This window comes from Octopus bimaculoides, chromosome 28 (genome assembly GCF_046866305.1).
Source record: "Octopus bimaculoides isolate indiv1 chromosome 28, ASM4686630v1, whole genome shotgun sequence".
Taxonomy (NCBI): Eukaryota; Metazoa; Mollusca; class Cephalopoda; order Octopoda; family Octopodidae; genus Octopus; species Octopus bimaculoides.
Genome location: NC_142955.1, coordinates 5,373,727 through 5,396,228, shown reverse-complemented (window position 1 = coordinate 5,396,228; position 22,502 = coordinate 5,373,727). Strand labels below are relative to the sequence as shown.

Here is a 22,502-nt window from a genome sequence, read left to right as displayed (position 1 = left end):
CTCTCTCTCTCTCTCTCTCTCTCTCTCTATTTCGCTTTGGTCACCCTCTCTCTCCTTCTCATGTTTTTCCTTTGATTAGGTAACCAAGTATTTCCTTTACATCAGCCCACTTGTTGCTGGCCTCTTTCGTGTACCTCTCTCTCACTCTTTATCTCTTTTCTCTCTCCCTATCTCTTCTCTCTCTCTCTCTCTCTCTCTCTCTCTCTCTTTCTCCCTCTCTCACTGGGTAACCTTGTACCTCTTCTATAGTAAGACACCTATTTCTGCCTCTCTGTAACTTTTCATCATTTGATACTGGATCACCTCCTCTAATGCTTTCTCTGTTATGGCAAGACACCTGCTTCTGCCTCTCTGTCTCTTTGTCACACTCTAACCTTTCATCCTCTAACACAAGTACCCCTCCTCAAATTCCCTGCTCCTCTCATAATTCCTTGTCTTGTGAGTTACTTGGTTACACTGCCAGTGATGGTGTCATGTTAAAAGCATCCAGTCCACATTGTAATGTGGTTGGTGTTTGGAAGGGCATCCATCTGTAGAAATCATGCCCAAACTAACCTCAGCTGTGCTAGTGCTACATAAAAAGCACTGAGTTCACTCTGTGGAGTGGTTGGTGTTAGGAAGGACATCCAGCCATAAAATCCCTACCAAAACAGACACAGTAGCTTGGGTAGTTCTTCTACCTGACTGGCTCCTGTCAACCAATCTTAACGATTGGTTTCATGCTAGGGGTTCAATGGAATGTCATGTAAGAGCTCTGAAGAGCACAGGGTTACATAATCAGGCTGTTACATAATGTCCCAAATATATATATATATATTTATATATATATATATATATTTATATATATGTATATATATATATATATATATATATATATATATATATATATATATATATACATAAAAATATATATATAATAATATGAATAATATATATATAGCTGGCAGAATTGTTAGTACGCCGGGCGAAATGCTTAGCTGTATTTCGTCTGGTGTTATATTCTGAGTTCAAATTCCGTTGAGGTCGACTTTGCCTTTCATCCTTTTGGGGTCAATTAAATAAGTACCAGTTACACAATGGGGTCGATGTAATCAACTTAATCCCTTTGTCTGTCCTTGTTTGTCCCCTCTATGTTTAGCCCCCTGTGGGCAATAAAGAAATATATATATATATATATATGTGTGTGTGTGTGTGTGTGTGTGGTGCATATATACATACTTACATCAATACGTAGATGTATATAAATATGTAGGCACAGGACAACATGAAATGTGTACAACAAAAAAGTATGAAGTACATGGAACATGAACTCTTCTTTCAACCAACGAAAGACACAAATAGAAAACAAAGCAAGCAACATAAAGAACGACCCTTCATCAATTGTTGGCTGTTTTTCTAGTCTCGTATTTCAAGCATTTAACAACAATATACGCTTTTGATAAAACAGTTGCTACCGCAAAGCAAATTAAATAAAATTTGGGATTTTGCGGAGGATCAAAATAGGTAACATAAACAGAAAGGACAGTGAAAACAAACAGGACGGGCTGCTAAGCCTAAATGAGGTTGTGATGGCGAATGTGTAAATCAAGCTAGGACAGGAGACAAGCAAGAACATGTCTTCCTTGTTCCAGCTACAATGGAGAGAAAGAAAGAAAGATGGCCGATGAGCAAACTATTTTCTTCAAGGAATGTGATCAGCTTTCTTCTGACAAAATGTTCCATGACTTGGCTAACATGTGACATCTGAGGTCAGAAAGTTAGAACTGTAACTCTTAACATCTGCTCTACTTCTTCCTTGTGGATGGAGTTTGCTGCATGAAAGGAAATTCTGGGAAAGTATCTGCAGTGGTTTTGTGAGAGCTTTCTTGCATGTGTTTAAAAGAATAATGGGAAAAATATAAGGGCCAATATTATATCTTCTTTTATATGGAAATGTGATGTTGAAGAAGTCATCAGGTCTGCACATTTAGCCATGTCTTGTAGCACACTTAGGTAGATTCCTTTGCAAATTTTATATCTTCAACTGCCTTGGTTTCTCTTTCTTTTATTTCTTTTTCATAGGAGAGTCTGGGGTTTCTTTTTTTTTTTTTTCATCTCTAAAAGTACATTTTTAAGTGGGATTTCTCACTGTCATTAAGTTGCTTATTGTTTATTTAAGTGATCTGAAACCTTCATTCTTTGTCTCATGAGGACCATGTCATATATATATATATATATATATATATACACACCCACACACATTTATATATAGTAATATATGTGTAAAAAATTTGAATTAGATTCATCCTTTAATTTGGAGGTTTCCAGAATAAGATTTCTAATATAGATTCTTCATATTTTTCTGGTAGCTTACTGGCACAAGTTTGCGAATATGAAAATAATATTTGTATATGGTGCGTTGTGAATTTATGTTAAGGAATCCCATAAAACAACAATTTTGTTAAAAATGGAGAAGAGAAGATGTTAAAATATAAAGATCATGCAAATTCATGGTTGAATAGAAATAATTAAATTGAATTAAATTAATTATATATCACTGTATTCTTCAGTGCAAGAAGTATAAACAAAATGTTTACAAAGGACTTGAGAAAGGAAATCACAGAATAGGATCTAGGAGATTCATATTTATTCTTATGAGAAAAAAAGATTTGAGTCTGGTTAGGTATTAACTAAAACTATATGTGTGTGTATATATAGAGAGAGGGGGGGAGGGGAGGGGGGGGGGAGAGGGGAGAGAGGGGAGAGAGAGAAGACACACACATACATACCAGTGGCATGCAGTGACTTCTGCGGTTGGTCATGCACTAAATACTTGGCGCACATGGCAGAGATGTAACCCACCCCAATCTTTTTTTTTACTGACAAAAATTGGCAAAAATCGCAACTTCAAAATTTCATTTGCCACCCCCATTTTTTCATTTTTCACTTTTCTCAGAAATTTGTTTTTGGGAAATATGTAGGAATATACGGAGATTATAATTCTGAAAACAAATCGTTTGTAAAATTTTAATTAAAAAAAAAAAACTGCCAACCCATTCCTCTCCCAATTCTACCGCCTTCAAGCAGGCTATCCACATGCAAGAAATAACAGCCAAATCTCACAGGAATTCGTAGGACAAAAAGAAAACTGCGATAAAATAAAGAAAAAGAAATATGTAATCAATCTACTGACCTTTCTGCAAAAGATTTCATTCAGAGAAATTTCCCGCAGTAAAATGAGGAATACTGTGAGAAAGTTGTAAAAAGCAGTTTGCTGGAGATTTGACTTATTTCTGTACTCAAATCTTTTATAACTTTCAAGTTTCATTTTATAGAAAAAAACACTTTCAGTGGTAAAACAAAAAAAAACAAAAAAAAAGCAATGAACACTTTAATTTCACTTTGTCACAGTATACCTCATTTTACTGCGATCACGAATTGTAAATCAGTTTCAACAAAATGGAAAGATAATTTTAGTAAATCAATGAAAGATAAATTAGCTATATTATATTTCTGATTTCAGAATTTATTTGTTCAATACAGAGGATGGTTAATGATAATCTTACAACAGCGTGTGATAGATATTCCAAAGTCAGAGCAACATTTGAGCTGACTAATTAAGAATTATGGGATTGTTGATATGTTTTGCTCAGAATTTTTATGGGTCAAAAAGTCAAACCCATTCAACCATTTAGCCTATTGCGTTAGCAACATCAATTACAAAGAAGTGTTGACAAAGAAGAACTAATAGAAAGAGAGGTGAAGCCAAAACATGTGTTTTTCTAAATGCGTGTCTTCCTAGTTATTTTATGGAGATAATAAAGAATCTTACAGGGATTGAAATGATAGTTATTGAAAGATAGGAGGTGGGTGGACAAAAGATTTCATATGCGTGTTTCTTTAAGCATTCCTAGTGGAAGCAAAATGGAAACACAGCGAAGTATCAATCTGGATGGGTTTCCTTTAAAACAAAGTAACTATTTTAGCTCAGTTTCCAATAAATTTGGACAACTTTTCAATGTAGTTATGAATACATTACGTTCTTAAATTGATTTTTGAGTTATATAAAAATCAACGGACATGCAGTGCATGACTAGTATGTCTCAACTGCACACTACTGTTACATACACACATACATAAATACAAACATGTATTTCTTGAATATGTATATATGTAAATATGCGTGTATATACAAACACACACACATATATATATATATATATACCTATAGAACACATGCACACACAAATATGTTTGTTTGCTTACGTATGCATGTATGTGTGTGTATGTATGTATGTATGTATGTATGTATGTACTAGCAGGAGTACCCAGTGTTGCTCGGATATTAACTACTCGGCAATGGTCTTAATAGGTTCTACCATTTTTTTCGTTGTACATGTCTTTGAATATTTTTTGCGTTGAATAGCAAACATTAACATTGAGGAAGAAGTGATTTTTCCCAAGTGGCATTTATTTGTTGAACAACCAAACACTGGAGGAGGTGCTTGAAGTTCAAGTAATGGTGGTGGAGGGAAATTTTTACAAATCGTGCAGTGTCTTGCCATCACAGGCATTATCCTATTAGATTCGTGTTGAGAGGATATTGTCTAATTATGGGGAGATTGGGGTAAACAGCGCAAACTAAGTACCATTAGTAATTTTTGCATGCAAAGGAGTCAGTGAGAGTGGAAGGTTGACCTAGACCTAGCCCTCTGCAAAAAGGTGAAGCTGTTGGAGGGGGAGGAGTGTCCATGTTTTGCAGTTTTCTGTAGAACCCAGATGCACAGGGACAAAGAAGAAATAATTTCCAGAAATGACACAACACAGCGGTTCTTTTTCAACAAAAAGCAAAGAAAAAAAAATCAGGCATTCCTTGAAACAGCTTTCAAACGGTGGTGTGGTTGCAGAAATTGTCTGACAGCCATGACTGGGTTCTCCTGCTTGTGTGGCAGGGTGCAGAGTCCTGTTGCCAGACATAGGGTCTGCCAGCAGCCACCCTCTTGACCCAGGGCAGCACTACCTCCACCAGACACTTGATGTAGGCCTCCAAGTTGAGTCTGAAGCCTCATGGGAAGATGAATGGAGACATAACATTGCCATCACTAGTGATCACTCCAAACAACATGATGTTGACTGGATGTTTGATTTTTATCACTCTTGGTACATGTTTTGGGGACACGGTAAGCCAACGGTTGTTCTGTGTGTTCACCATCTGATCCTGGCAGAAATTTCTTATCCTCGATGGCTTGGGATAAAAATTGGCCATTTCCCATCTTGTATGAGGGATATTGAATATCTTCATGCACTAACTGCCTGATAAGAAATTCAGACACTCCCATGTTTCTGGTGATGGACCTGATTGACTTGGAATGATCATTGTCAATCATGGCCGGGATCTCACCAACAAATACAAGAGTTCTTTTCATATCAGAATGATCAGAGTGAGTTTTCTGAGCTGTTGTACCTTTGTAATCCCCATTAGACTCATCCAACTCTTTCTGAATCTTCTGCGCTGTCCTCAGATTGACACCCAAACACTCTGAAACATTTGTATTGGAGCTTCTGGTGTAAATGCCAAACAGTACAGCATGTCGGTTCCAAATTTCTGGCAGAGTGGATTGTATCATGGTGCTGTTTTTCTTATAGATGGTGCCCAACTGACCCTACTATACAGTGTAGTCAAAAAAATCAAAATCAAACAATGGGCATGTGCAAAATTAAAGATATGAAATGGTGGCAATTTACCCATCACACCCTCTGTGTGTGTGGGGCGGGGTACATACATTCATACATACATGCATACATCTAGATATTCAATTATATACATGAAAATACATAAATAAAACAAAACATACAAATCTACACATATACTTACATACATACATAAATACAAAAATACCCTGTTGATGTTGTTGAAATTCCAATGAAGAAGAGTGGGACCTAGGTTAGAAACCGGCTCTTTCTCTATTACTAAGAAATCTTGATATATAACTGAATAATGCCATACATACATACATACAGATATATATATATATATAATGTATATAAATATGTATCTCTCTCTCTCTCTCTCTCTCTCTCTCTCTCTATATATATATATATATATATATATATATATATATATATATATATATAAAATCTTTGAAATTTTGGGTATTTGAGTATATTTAAAAATTTAAGGAATGGAGAAAACGCATGTTATAATTGCATACTTTATTCCTACATATGTTTCAAAGGATTACAACCTATGTGATCTATGTGATGTTAAAATTGTAACCTTCTCTTCAGGGAATGCATGGGAGTCATCTTAAACGTAAGACATTATGACCGAGTATGAAACCAATAGATGGTTAAGGTTATGATGTGATTCATTTGAAAAAAAACGTTATTTTGTGTTCTTTGCTACCTTGGTTTCTATTAACCCATTTATTCTATCCGAAGAATTTTTATTCATTAAGATAGAAGAAATACATATAATTAAATATATATATATATATATATATATATATATATATATATGTGTGTGTGTGTGTGTGTTTATGTATATGTATATATGCATGTATGTATATATATATATGTGTGTGTGTGTTTATGTATATGTATATATGTGTGTATGTATATATATATGTGTGTGTGTGTGTTTATGTATATGTATATATGTGTGTATGTATATATATACATATATATGTGTGTGTGTGTTTATGTATATGTATATATGTGTGCATGTATATATATATATGTGTGTGTGTGTTTATGTATATATATATATGTGTGTATGTATATATGTGTGTATGTATATATATATATATATATATATATATGTGTGTGTGTTTATGTATATGTATATATGTGTGTGTGTGTGTGTGTGTGTGTGTGTGTGTGTGTGTGTGTGTGTGTATGTATGTATATATGTATGTATGTTTGCATGCATGCTTGCTTGTTTATAACTACTGCTCGCTTACTTGAAAGTCACAACATTCTTATGGTGTTCTGATGGCATTTCTGCTATCAGTAAATCATTTTCTTGCTTTGTACTTTTGAAGCCAAGTGGAATTTGAGATTCCTTATTTGAAAAACAGGTAAGAGTTGGCATCATGAAGGGTGTCAAGCTACAAAACAGTGCTTCAATGTAGTATTTGTACAACTCATGTTAAGCATGGAAAAAGCAGATGTAAAGGCAAACAGACAAAATATATGTATACATATTTACTGATATATACATGCACACACATACACGCACATATGTACACAAGCACATTGTATACAGATATCATCATTGCCATCATTTAATGCTCCTTTTTCCATGCTGGCATGGGTTGGAAGGTTTGTCAGGAACTGGTGATCCAAAGGGCTGCGCTGAGCTGCAATGTCTGCCTTGGTGCCATTTCTGCAGTTGGATGTCTTTCCTAACATGACCCACTTTACAGAGTGTACTTAGTGCCTTTCTCATGACACCTGCACAGGTGAGGTCATCAAGTACTTGCAAGACAAGGCTCTCCCCAACCACCTCAACTGAATAGGTTATGGGATTGATGTATATGAGAGTATGATAGAGGAATAGAAGCTGGTATTTTACTGAGGAGATAAATACATAGCTTCTTCACTTGGAAAGAGAGAGCTGAAGTCAAGTTACAAGGTGAATAGAAAAACAACAGGGATAGTGCAGTGGTTCTCAAATGGGGTCCATATGGCCCTTGGCGGTTCATATAAGATTTTGTTGTTAAAATTTATCTGCAATAGATTGGCTATACTTCTACAATACGATTCCTAATAATATGTAATCATAAAAAATATTCTTTTATTCTTTTAGTTGTTTCAGGTATTCGACTGTGGCTATGCTGGAACATCACCTTAAAGGATGTTTTAGTTGGAGAAATCGATCCCAGGACTTATTCTTTGTAAGCCTAGTACGTATTCTATTGGTCTCCTTTGGCAAACCTCTAAGTTATGGGGACATAAAGACACCAACATTGTGGGGACAAACACAGACACAAAGACACACACACATAGACACACACATACACACATACGTGGACATGATTTTTTCTGCTCATCAACTCCAGGAGAAATGCATTGAACATTGCATAGCTCTTTACCAAGTATTTGTCGATTTAACAAAAGCCTTCGACACTGTTAATAGGACCATTCTCTGGACCATTCTTGGTAAACTTGGATGTCCACCTCAATTTGTCAACTTGTTTAAGTAACTTCATAGTGATGTGAAAGCTCATCTTAACTTCAATAAGTCACAATCGGAACCAATTTCCATCAATAATGGAGTTAAACAGGCTGATATTGCTGCTCCAACACTTTTTTCCATATATTTTGCTGTAACTATCTTGCACGCTTTCCAAGACTGTGATATTGGCGTTTATATTCACTTCAGAACCACAGGTAAGGTATTTGACATTAAACACTTTGATGCAAAGTTGAAGACATTCCAGGCCCTTGTTCATGAGTTCCTTTATGCTGACGATATAGTTCTCATTGCTCAGACTGAGGAGGACATGCAGGCTATATTGGATCTCTTCTCTAGAGCTTGTATTGCTTTTGGACTTACCATCATTCTAAAGAAAACAAAGATCAAGTTCTCTCAGCCACCAGACTAACCTTATGTGGAACATAACCTTATGTGGAATATCTTTGTCCAAGGTACAAGATTAGATGTGGTTGACTAGTTCATCTACCTTGGCATCACTTTCTCTACAGATGGATCCCTTGATTCTGAAATAAACCTAAGAATTGAAAAAGCCAGCAAAGCATTTGGAAGGCTTGAAAATCGTGTATGGTCTGATAAAGGTATCATCTTCAAAACTAAGCTTCATACCTATGAATCTTGCATTTTATCAGTCCACCTGTACTCTTCTGCAACCTGGACGACATATCAGTGCCACATCAAGGCTTTAGAAAGATTCCATCAGATTTGCCTAAGGAGGATACTAGACATTAAATGGGAGTCTTTAACACCAGATATCATTGTTCTTCAGCAAGCTAACACATCCAGTATTGAAATGATCCTCATACACAATCAGATGCGTTGGGTTGGGCACTCTGCTAGGATGCAGGATGATAGGTTACAAAAGCAGTTGTTTTACGGGGACTTGCAACGTGGCAAACATCCCCAACATAAACCTAAGAAACGTTTTAGGGATGCTGTCTAAAGCAACCTTAAGGCTCTTAATGTGACAGTTGAAGATTGGGAGCAGATGACACAAGATCGATTGGTCTGGAAACAAATGATCTACAATAGATGTAAAGAATTTGAAGCTCAAAGAATGGAACAATCTATCTTGAAACGAGCACTTCGTAGACAATCCCAGAAACTTTTCTACTTAAAAATATTTGTAAGATCTGCAGTAGTGTTTATTTGTCAAGAGCAGAACTTGCTAGTCATATAAAATCTCATGACAATATTTATTCATTGAAGAGATGGCCTTCTTCTGTAAAGAAGTGGCAATCATCATATGCATGTCTGTATATATATATATATATATATATGTATGTATGTATGTATGTATTATGTATGTATATATATATGTGTGTGTATATATGTATATATATATGTGTATGTGTGTGTGTATGTGTATATATATATATATATATAGAGAGAGAGAGAGAGAGAGAGTTCAAACATGAAAAACAACAAAAAAACAACAAAAAACAACAACGCGAGGACGTGATACAGATATTGTGTCACTCGATGCTCAGGAAAGGAAAGAAAGAGAATTTGACATTTTGAGCGAAGCTCTTCGTCAGAAATATAGGAAAGTCCAAAGAAGGGAAGACGGAGGAAGAAAAAATCGACAACGATATACACGAGGTTACATTGTGGAATGACCGGAAGAGAATGGGTGAAGTTCTTTCTAAGACAGGAGAGTGCAAGAGAGAGAGGTATGTATGTGTGTGTGCATGTATGTGTATGTTGTGTGAGTGTTTTTCTTGCAGTGTGTGCCTGTATCTGTGTGTGCGTGTGTGTATGTGTATATATATGTGTGTATGTACGTGTGTGTGTATATGTGTGTGCGGTTTGCTCTGTGGATCGCATGTGGGTTATTTGTGTGTGTGTGTGTGTGCATGTATGTGTGTATGTGTGTAAGTCCATGTATGTATACTTAGGTGCGTGTATGTGTTAGTGTTTGTTGTGTGTGTATGGGAGTTATGTGTGGATTCATTTGTGTGTGTTCATTTGCATGTGTGTGTATGTGAGTTAGTTTGTACATGTGCATGTGTATGTGTGTGTGCATGTGATGTGTGTGTGTATGTGTGTGTGTGTGTAGACAGGGGGTTGTGTGTGGAGGTATATGTGCGTTTTTTCGCGCCTATACACGTATGTGTGTGTATGTGTATGTGCATGTATGTGTGCATGTATGTGTGTGTGTGGGTGTGTGTGTGGGTGTGTGCGTGTGTATGTGTGTGTGTGTGTGGATGTGCATACGCATGTATGTGTAGGACACACACACATATAATCCATATTCAATTAAGAGAAGAATCTGGAGAGATAATGGTTAATAATTATTTATTAGTAAATTGTTAAACATTCATTCCTACAATTGTTTCAATTTGTACTAATTCAATAAACTACAAATTTATGCAATAAATCTGCATTTATAAGTTATGAGTAGAATATCATCAGACAAATATTAGACATTAAAAAATATCTTGTTGACTAATCTGCTCTTTCCAGCGTCTTGCGAGTGGATTTCCAAGAAAAATAGAAACATTGGGACAGAAAAACACAAAAGGTGGGTGAGTAGGTAAGTGCACTATTAGTGAAAAGAATGTGACAGATGATTAGAGATTGGAATTGAAGAGGATGCAGCATGGAATTTTGTCAGTGAACAAGTCACAGTTTCAAAGTGACGAAAATATTTTGACACAAATTAAATTTAAATGCTGAAATGAATCTAACGGTTTTTTTTTTTTTTGTGCTTTTAAATGGCTTATAAACACCTTCCATGCTGCAATTGTTTTTGTTTCAGCACATGATCTCAGACCAAGTTACTTGCTATGCAAGTACATCTCCGTAATATATACATATATATCATCTCCCTTTTTCACTCTCCTATCTTAGAAAGAACTTTTCCCCCACCACCTCCTCTTCCGGTCTTTTCATCATGTAACCTCGTGGGCATCGGTACCATTTTCTTCTTTCTCCGTTCTTCCATTCTCCGAACTTTCCATCTTTCCGACGAAGGGCTACGCCCGAAACGTCGTACACTCTCTCTTTCCTTTCCTGAGCGTCCAATAATACTATCCATATCACGTCCTCACTTTGTTGTTTTTTTGTTTTTTTGTTATTGTTTTTTTGAACTATATATATATATATATATATATAGAGAGAGAGAGAGAGAGAGAGAGAGAGATAGGTTATGAGAGGTAATGGTGTCAGTAAGACCCACAAGGTATCAGGTAATGCTGAGTAAATGCTATGGATAGACCACAGTTAAGCTCCAGGTCCGGTGATTATGCAAATAAGGGGTCCAACGTAGGTCATATATCAGCGTGTATATATATAAAATTTATTTTTTCATAATGAGATAAAAAACCAAGGTTGTGAAGATTTTAGAACATTTATAAATAGAAGGTCTTACAGCTGTTTCCAGGATATTTATTATATCCCTTCATCGGAGACGGTGTGAGAAAATGCTTATCTAACTTAACTATTGCTTAACTATTTTCTCACACCATCTCCCATAAAGGGATATAATGAATATCCTGGAAATAGCTGTAAGACCTTCTATTTATAAATGTTCTAGAATCTTCACACCCTTGGTTTTTTATCTCATTCTGAAAAATCAATGTTTTTATATATACATACATACATACATACATACATACATATATATATATATATATATATGTATGTATGTATGTATGTATGTATGTATGTATGTATGTATGTATGTATGTATGTATGTATGTATATATATTTCTTTTTCTGGCAACAAAGGGGTTTATAGGACTGCAAAAAAGAAGTGCTCAGATGTAATTGAGACAGAGATAAAGAAACATTGATCATAGGACAAATATCAAATTCGAGTCAATGACTTTATATATAGCACCCTACCTCCAAACATTTGATCGTATACAAATATTACCATGTTCCTTAAACATATAAAGTATACATATACAAAAAACACAGAAGGTAAAAATATATATGCGAATAAAAATACAGATATATAGAACAGCCTATCAAAAAGGTAAATACAATTGACTAAAAATTCTTAAGTGTGACATGCTACTTAAAATCTAATTAAAATAAAATAAATTATCAATCAACTAAAAAAATTTTCTTACTCCCTTCAAACAAAAGTGTACGTCAAAAAAGTTCAATTCATAAAAACCATCATAGGTTAGAGTCCAGGAGGAAATAGAGGTCCACAAAATCAAGTTAGACACACCTATGGCCATATATGTATTATATATTATATATATATAATATATATATATATATAAATATATAATATATGTATATATATATATTTATATATATATATATATATATATATATATATAAATGTATAATATATGTATATATATATATATATATATATATATATATATATATATATATATGTGTGTGTGTGTGTGTATATATATCTATATATATCTATATATATATATATATATATATATATATATATATAGATAGATAGATAGATATATATAGATATATATATATATATATATATATAGATAGATAGATAGATATATATAGATATATATATATATATATATATATAGATAGATAGATAGATATATATAGATATATATATATATATATATATATAGATAGATAGATAGATATATATAGATATATATATATATATATATATATATATATATAGATATATATATATATATATATATATATATATATATATATATATATATATATATATATATATATATAGATATATATATATATATATAGATATATATATATATATATAGATATATATATATATATATATATATATATTTATATATTTATATATATATATATATTTATATATTTATATATATATATATATATATATATATATATTTGAAGATAAGCAACAAAAATTCAGATTAAATCTATATTATATATATATATATATATATATATATATATATATATATATATATATATATGTATATATATATATATATATATATATATATAATATATATATAAATATATAATATGTATATAATATATATATCAACATCATCATCATCGTTTAACATCTGCTTTTCATGCTAGCATGGGTTGGACGATTTGACTGAGGACTGGTGAACCGGATGGTTGCACCAGGCTCCAATCTGATTTGGCAGAGTTTCTACAGCTGGATGCCCTTCCTAACGCCAACCACTCCGAGGGTGTAGAGGGTGCTTTTACGTGCTACCAGCATGAGGGCCAGTCAGGCAGTACTGGCAACAGCCACGCTCCAATGTTTTCTAACGTGCCACCGGCACAAGTGCCAGTAGGGCAATGCTGGAAATGGTCACGCTCAAATGGTGCTATTTACGTGCCACTGGCATGGAAGCCAGACAGCTGCTCTGGCAGTGATCACGCTCGGATGGTGCTGTTAGTGCTCCACTGGCACATGTGCTAGTCATCAAATATGGTTCAATTACAATTTCGATTTCAATTACACTTGCCCCAACAGGTCTTCTTAAGCCTAGTTAGTTTAGTGTCCAATGAAGGAGAGTTGGCATGGGTGCCAGTCATCGAATTTGGTTTGATTTCGATTTCAATTTCACTTGCCTCAACAAGTCTTCGCAAGCAGAATTTTGTGTCCGATGAAGTAAAGATATGAATAAGTGAGCTGGTTACACTTCTGGCAGAGGCCACGGATTATGGTCTCACTTGGCTAGCCGGGTCTTCTCACGCACTGCATATTTCCAAAGATCCCGGTCACTAGTCATTGCCTCGGTGGGGCCTAATGTTCAAAGGTCGTGCCTCACCACCCCATCCCAGGTCTTCCTGGGTCTACCTTTTCCACAGGTTCCCTCAACCGCTAGGGTGTGGCACTTTTTCACACAGCTATCCTCATCCATTCTCATCACATGACCATACCAGCGCAATCGTCTCTCTTGCACACCACAACTGATGCTTCTTAGGTCCAACTTTTCTCTCAAGGTACTTACACTCTGTTGAGTATGCACACTGACATTTCACATCCATTGGAGCATACTGGCTTCGTTTCTTGTGAGCTTATGCATATCCTCAGCAGTCACGACCCATGTTTCAATGCCATGTAGCATGGCAGTTCATACACATGCATCATACAGTCTGCCTTTTACTCTGAGCGAGAGGCCCTTTGTCACCAGCAGTGGTAAGAGCTCTCTGAACTTTGCCCAGGCTATTCTTATTCTAGCAGCTACACTTTTAACGCACTAACTTTCCGCTACTAACTTGGTCACCTAGATAGTGGAAGCTATCAACTACTTCTAGTTTTTCTCCCTGGAATGTGGCAAAGGTTGTTTTCTGCACATTTTCAGTGTTTATTGCACCTGAGCATCTGCCATATACAAAAAACTATCTTCCTAGTTAGCCTTCCTTTGATATTGCTGCACCTCTTATGTGTCCATAGCTTATACTGGGTACATTTTATGGAGTTTCTACCTACGCCTTTTCTACAGATTGAGCAGGGCCATCTACCTGAAGGGATTTGTATTTTGTCTACCTTCCTACTTATTAAGACTTTGGTTTTAGCTAGGTTGACTCTAAGGCCCTTCGATTCTAGTCCTTGCTTCTACACCTGAAACTTCTCCTCAAGTTCTGATAGTGACTCAGCTGTTAGGACAAGATCATCAGTATAGAGGAGCTCCCAGGGGCATCCTGTCTTGAATTCCTCTGTTATTGCCTGGAGGTCTATGATAAATAGGAGGGGCTGAGGACAGAACCTTGGTGGACCCCTACCTCTACCTGGAATTCTTCACTGTACTGATTTCCAACCCTCACCTTACTAACAGCGTCCCTGTACATGGCTCGCACAGCTCTTACTAACCACTCATCTATCCCTAATTTCCTCATTGACCACCAGATAAGGGAGCAGGGGACCCTATTAAAGGCTTTCTCCATGTCAACAAAAGCCAGGTACAGAGGTTTATCTTTGGCTAGGTATTTCTCCTGCAGCTACCTTAGCAGAAATAAAGCATCAGTGGTGCTTTTCCCTGGCACGAACCCAAACTGCATCTCATCTAAACTGACTCTCTCCCTAATTAGTTGGGCTGTGACCCTCTCCGTGACTTTCATTACCTGACCCAACAACTTGATACCTCTGTAATTATTTGTATCTAAATCGTCACCTTTACCTTTGTAGCAGTTGACTATGGTGCTGCTACAACAGTCATTGGGTATGACTTCTTTGTGTATCATCTGCTTAACTATACAGGTGACTAGACCATAGCCTACAACCCCAGATATTGTAAGCATCTCTGCAGTGATTCCTGATGGGCCGGTGGCCTTCCCTGTCTTCATACTCTTAATTGCTTTATCTACCAAGGTACTGTCAACTCAGATAGCTGGTCCCTCTGTTGGGTCGGCATTTGGCCATTCATTCTCTTTATTGAGCAACCTTTCGTAGTGACATCTCCAAACCTCTCTCTTTGCAGCCTCGTTTAGTGCAAGTGAACCATCATCCATGCGAACACATTTCTCTCCTACGACATCACGATTCTCTCTCACACACTGCCTTGCAACACGAAATACCTCAAGTCTTTGGTCCTCACGGTGCAGAACATTGGCAATTTTTTTCTTATCTTCTTCCCCTCTGGCTAAATTAACCTGTCTCCTAGCTTCCCTTCTAGCAGTCTGATACAATTCCCTGCTACCACCGTTTTCCAGTCCTTCCAAGCCTGTTTCTTTTGTCTAATAGCCCTGTCAACAACATTGATCCACCACCACGTTTTTTTGGGGTTGAGAGGGGACTTTGCACCATCCACAGAGCTGGTCAGTGGCTCTTAGCAGGTTGTCCCGTAGAAACTTCCAGTTGTCTTCTACATCATGTGAAGCTATATCCCCTTCTATTTCATCAAAGGCTTCAAGTAATATGTCTCTAAATCTCTGTTCATTCGTGGGATCTTTAAGCTTGCAGACCCTTCTCCTCCATGCTGGTCGTCTTTTGGGCAACCACTTAGCCCTGATCCTGAAGTTACTAACTACTAATCTATGTTGTGGGGTACATTCTTTGCCTGGGAAGGTTTTGGCATTTATAAGCAGCCATCTTCCCTTTTTTCTGGCGAGGATGTAATCAATTTGGCTAGTGTGTCTGCCAGAACGGTAGGTGACTAGGTGACTGGCAGCTTTCCTGAAGTTAGTATTGCAAACCATAAGATCATGTGCATCGCAGAACTCCAGCAGCCTGGTTCCCTCCTCATTGCAGGAGCCAAAACCATAGCCTCCATGTATGCCATGGAAGCCCCCTGTATGTTGTCCAACATGTCCATTGAAGTCACCAGCCACAAAGAGGTCCCTGTCATTCATCAACGAGGTAGTCTGCAAGAGGAAGTCATAAAATCGGTCTATCTGTTCATCGGGTAGCCCCGGTTGAGGGGCATAGGCCGAGATAATGGTTGCTAACCTATGATGAAGGACTAATCTAATCTTAAGTATTCTATCGCATACTCTGACTACCTTGATTACCTTATCCACCCATTTCTCCGCAAAAAGTATACACATGCCCCCCGATCCCGTCTGTGTTCCCTGCCCAGAAAATCTTGTACCTGTATTCTTTGCCTGTAAGGAACCTAGCGGAACCTCCTCTCCACCTTACTTCTTGGATGCAGCAGATATCGACACATCTCCGTTCAAGCATCTCAACAATCTGCCCAGACCTACCTTTCAGTGTGCCGACGTTGAGAGTGCCAACCCTGAGGGTGTGGGAGGTATGGGCCCATGAGACCCTGGGGCGGGGGACAGCAGCATCATGTACCTGAAAAGAAAGCTCACGTTTGGCAGAATTCATAAACAAGCAGTAGCCTTCAATTCAACCTGCATACACAACACTATCATATTTTTGCACCACATGATCACTACCTTACATAGGAGATAAACCCTAAGTAGGGGTGGGGGTGGCGTGAAGCCTTCAGAAGTGCTCATGGGAGACAACCAAAGGATGGGAGAGGATAGGAACTTCTTGTACTGGTAGAGAGGATAGAAACTTCCGGTACTGGTGGAGGGGATGGGAGGGCAACACTAATGTTTGTTTCTCATAAAATGGTGTATATTTAATTTGCATTAAATTATCATTTGCGATTATTTAAAGCAAACACAAGTAAAACCTTAATGCTTTTGTCTGTATTTAATTTCGATTTGCATATGTTCATCAATTTGCTACAATTTCTTTGGAGTAAACAAAATAAAAAAATTAAATGGTGAGGGTGAAATTAAAAAAAATTAATTTTTGTGTGTGTATTCGTAATCTCCGGCATCTAAAACATAGGAATCCCAAAAAGATTTTCAAAAAAATGCATTTTTCATGGAGAGGTGCGAAACTGCATTAGCCCCATATAAATATATAATATGTATATATAATATCTATCTATTTATATATATATATATATATAATATAGGACAATCAGTAAGTTGTCATAATAATGCTCAGAGTTTCAAACACCAGAGCTGAGTGTTAATATGACAACTTACTGATTGTCCTATACTATACTATATATATATATATTATATTATATATATTATATTATATATATATATATATATATATATAGATAAATTCCTGTATTTACATAATATTGAGGTCTCATTCATTCTTTTGTTGTCGTATTATTATTATTATTATTATTATTAATATAATATATATATAAAGTAACAAACTGAGGAAAAGAGTTCCTTTAAAGGGGTGTGTTAAAGATTGAATTCACTGGTATGTCAGTTGAATACCATATGAATATGGGTATAATGCAATTACATAGACATTTGAATTAATTTTTACAATCCAGCTGTCATTTCACACGGAATTTCATCTATCTTTAACCCATGACCCTGAAGTGGCTTATATTTATATAAGGAAACTGTTATTATGTATATATATATATATATCAGAAGATGTATATAAGTCAAAACAATTTATTGACCTTTTTGGTTTTTTTAATAATTGTTTATTCTATATAATATTATGTTATATTATATCCATAGTACATTATGTAATATTATAATAAAATATAAATAAATTATTGGATTGTCAATAGTATCTCTCTATTTAATTTATATTTATCATATATAATATATATATATATATATATATATATATTATATACATATAATATATTATATATATATAATATGTATATTTAATATACATAATATACATATATATACAGGGGTTGGACAAAATAAGGGAAGCACCTAGCATCATTGCATCATAATTCTGAAACATCTATAAAACCATCAAATGTTTGTTTATTTATATGTTTCTTGTTTCTTGCCACTGTAAGTATATACTCTCCTACATGTTTCAGTCATTTGACTATGGCCATGCTGGAGCTACACCTTTGGTCAAACAAATTGATCTCAGGACTTATTCTTTGTAAGTCTAGTACTTATTCTATCAACATCAGCTGTCAAGCGATGGTGTAGTGACAAACACGAACACAAAGATACACACACATAAATATATATACATATATATATATATATTTGATGGGCTTCTTTCAGTTTCCATCTACCAAATCCACTAACAAGGCTTTGGCTGGCCAAAGGCTATAGTAGAAGACACTAGCCCAAGCTGCCACGCAGTCATGCAGTAGGACTGAACCCAGAACCATGTGGTTGGTAAGCAAGCTTCTTACCACACAGCCATGTCTGCACCTATCTCTCTCTCTCTCTCTCTCTCTATATATATATATATATATATATATATATATATATATATATATATATATACATATATATATATATATATATATATATATAAATATATATATTGTTGGCACTCCGTCGCTTACGACGACGAGAGTTCCACTTGATCCGATCAACGGAACAGCCTGCTCGTGAAATTAACATGCAAGTGGCTAAGCATTCCATAGACTCATGTACCCTTAACACTGTTCTCGAGGATATTTAGCATGACAGAGTGTGACAAGGCTGGCCATTTGAAATACAGGTACAACAGAAACAGGTAGAAAGAGTACAGCAGGGTTCGCCACCATCCCCTGCTGGAGCTTCGTGGAGCTTTAAGGTGTTTTCGCTCAATAAACACTGACAACGTCCGGTCTGGGAATCGAAACCACGATCCTATGACCGCAAGTCCACTGCCCTAACCACTGGGCCATATATATATATATATATATATATATATATATATATATATATATATATATGTATATATATATATATATATATATATTATATATGTATACATAGGGGAAAAGTCAGAAGGAAAAAGAGAAATGCACATTGGATATAAAAGATAAAGGCCTTTTCATGAAATGTAAAGATATATATATATATATGCAATTATATGAATTGAGGTGGAATTAAGGGGTATAAAAGTCATTATTGTAAGTTATTAATGAGATTCAAAGTCATACCGGTATCGTCAAAAGCAGTTCACTACATACATTTACGTGTGTGTGTGTGTGTGTATGTATTTATGTATGCATATGTATATATATATACATATATATACATACATATATGTGTGTGCGTGTGTATGTATTTATGTATGTATATGTGTGTATATATATATATATATATATATACATATATATATATATATATATATATATATATATATATATATATATATACATATATATATATATATATATATATATATATATATATATGACAATAAGATAGAATATAAACTAAAGTGGCACATACTAAAAGTAGCTAATTCCTATAACCCAACTAACAGACGCTGTCAGCTCTGTTTAACCGAGTGCCTTGAGATCCTAACGGCTAAGAACGACCTATTAAACAGGAGATATGAATTTAGTCTAATCTGTCTTCATACTACTAAATACTCATTCTCTAAGTATAATTAAACATATAATACACTACACCTCCTAAGCTAAACTAAATAAGCATAAAAGAACTTTCCCTCTAAGTATTATTAATTATAAGTAGATACGAATAAGACCAGAGTTAGCCCCCTTTTCACTTAAATTTAAGGTTGCTTCCCTGTACTAACACCGCCGGTGCTATAAATATACGACGGATCCCTCAATCATAAAATCACGTGGAGATGCATTTGATTAAAACCGGAATAATAAGCTTAAATAGCACCCATCCTACATCCCCTTACAGGAAGACCAACACAACTTCAACTAAAACGTAAGGCTTTCTTTACTTACCGCTATTATTACACCACCATATACATTAATATACCACCAATCACTTCTCCTACATCCCTCGCACCACGAACTCTTAACATACTCCTCAACATTCTGATGAGATCTGCCAAACCATTGGCTAGATTGAAACGTACGTAAATGACTATTACATAACATCCACAATGACTCACTACATAACCTCAACCTCCACAATGACTCATTACATAACCTCCACACAATAAAACAACGGCTAACTAGCCCAACAGAATTGCTTCTTCTTGTATTTGTTGCTCCATTCTCCACATATATATATATATATATATATATATATATATATATATATATATATATTTAATTATATGTATTTCTTCTATCTTAATGAATAAAAATTCTTCGGATAGAATAAATGGGTTAATAGAAACCAATGTAGCAAAGAACACAAAATAACTGTGGTGTAGTTCCTGTTTTTAAGGCAGGAACTCCTTGAAATTTTGGGTATTTGAGTATATTTTAAAATTTAAGGAATGGAGAAAACGCATGTTATAATTGCATACTTTATTCCTACATATGTTTCAAAGGATTACAACCTATGTGATCCATAAGGATCTGTGATGTTAAAATTGTAACCTTCTCTTCAGGGATTGCATGGGAAATATATCAATATGCATTTACGTATGATTTTTTGGATGTATGTACATTTTTGTGTACAGATGTATTTATTTATACATAGGTTTATTTATATATTCATATATGAGTGTACTTGTGAATAAGTATGGGAGTGTATTTGTGTAGATGTATTTTTTATTAAAAAAATGTCTATATTTAGATGTATGTGTGTGTGTAAATAAACATGTGTGTATATGATTGTGTATACAAATATATGTGAGTGTGTATGTCCACATGTGTATGTATATGTATGTATGTATATGTATATATATGTGTGTGTCTGTGTGTGTGTATATATATATATATATATATATATATATATATATATATATATATATGTATATTTATATATATATATAGATATGTGTGTGTGTGTGAGTGTGTCTGTGTGTATGTATGTATATATGTATACTTATGTGGGTGTGTGTACGTATGTTTGTAAGTATATATGTGTGTATATGTGTACATATCTATGTATATATATGTATATATAATTGTGTATGTATATGTATAAATCCATATGTATGCGTTATTAGGTTCTGTATGTGTGTACATATATCTGTATGTATGTGTGTGTATATATGTATGTATGCGTGTATGTGTGTTTGTGTATATATATATATAATATATATATATATGTGTGTGTGTGTGTATATATGTATATATATATATATATATATATATATATATATATATGTATATGTATGTATGTATATATGAAAACATTTGAGTTCTTTTTCTTATATATATGTATTTGTATGTATGTATGTATGTATGTATGTACATGCGTGTGTTTATGTATGTGTTTGTATACATGTATGTATATGTATATGTGTATGTGTTTATTTGGTTATAGGCGTAGATGTATATGTATGTGTATGTGTATGTGTTTATTTCTATTTATACATGTGTATATATATATGTATATATGTGTGTATGGGGACATGCACACATATGTGTATATTTGTATATGCATAGATACGTATGTGCATATGTGTAAATGTGGGCGTTTGTGTGTATATATGTGTGTGTATATATATATACACATATATATATGTATATATATGTGTGTATATATGTATATATATATGTGTATATGTAATTATGTATGCCTGTATGTTTATACATTTATATGTATGTGTTGTCCAACCCACTATCCGGTAGCGTCCAATTCTCTAACGGTTTTTTTCAAATGAATCAAGTCATAACCTTATCCATCTATTGTTTTCATAATCGGTCATAATGTCTTACGTTTAAGATGATTCCCATGCTTTCCCTGATGAGAAGGTTACAATTTTAATATCAAAGATCCCTATGGATCACACAGGTTGTAATCCTTTGAAACATATGTAGGAATAAAGTATGCAATTATAACATGCGTTTTCTCCATTCCTTAAATTTATATATATATATATATCTATATATATATAAATATATATATGTATGTATTTCTGTATATAGGTATGTATATACCTATGTATATATGTATACATACATACATGTATGTGTGTGTGTGTATGTACATATATATTATATATGTATACTTATGTATATACATATACATACATACC

At 34.6% G+C, this 22,502-nt stretch overlaps 2 protein-coding genes across 2 annotated transcripts in view; one reads left to right on the top strand and one right to left on the bottom strand.

Moving 5' to 3' along the window:
* Nucleotides 1-22,502, bottom strand: part of LOC106883759 (uncharacterized) — a 106,841-nt gene that overhangs the window by 43,668 nt on the left and 40,671 nt on the right. The window lies entirely within an intron of this gene.
* LOC149130498 (uncharacterized) lies at nt 8,016-8,588 on the top strand. Its single transcript, XM_089343775.1, has 2 exons — nt 8,016-8,182; nt 8,366-8,588. The coding sequence occupies exons 1-2, from the start codon at nt 8,016-8,018 to the stop codon at nt 8,586-8,588; spliced, it is 390 nt and encodes a 129-aa protein (XP_089199901.1).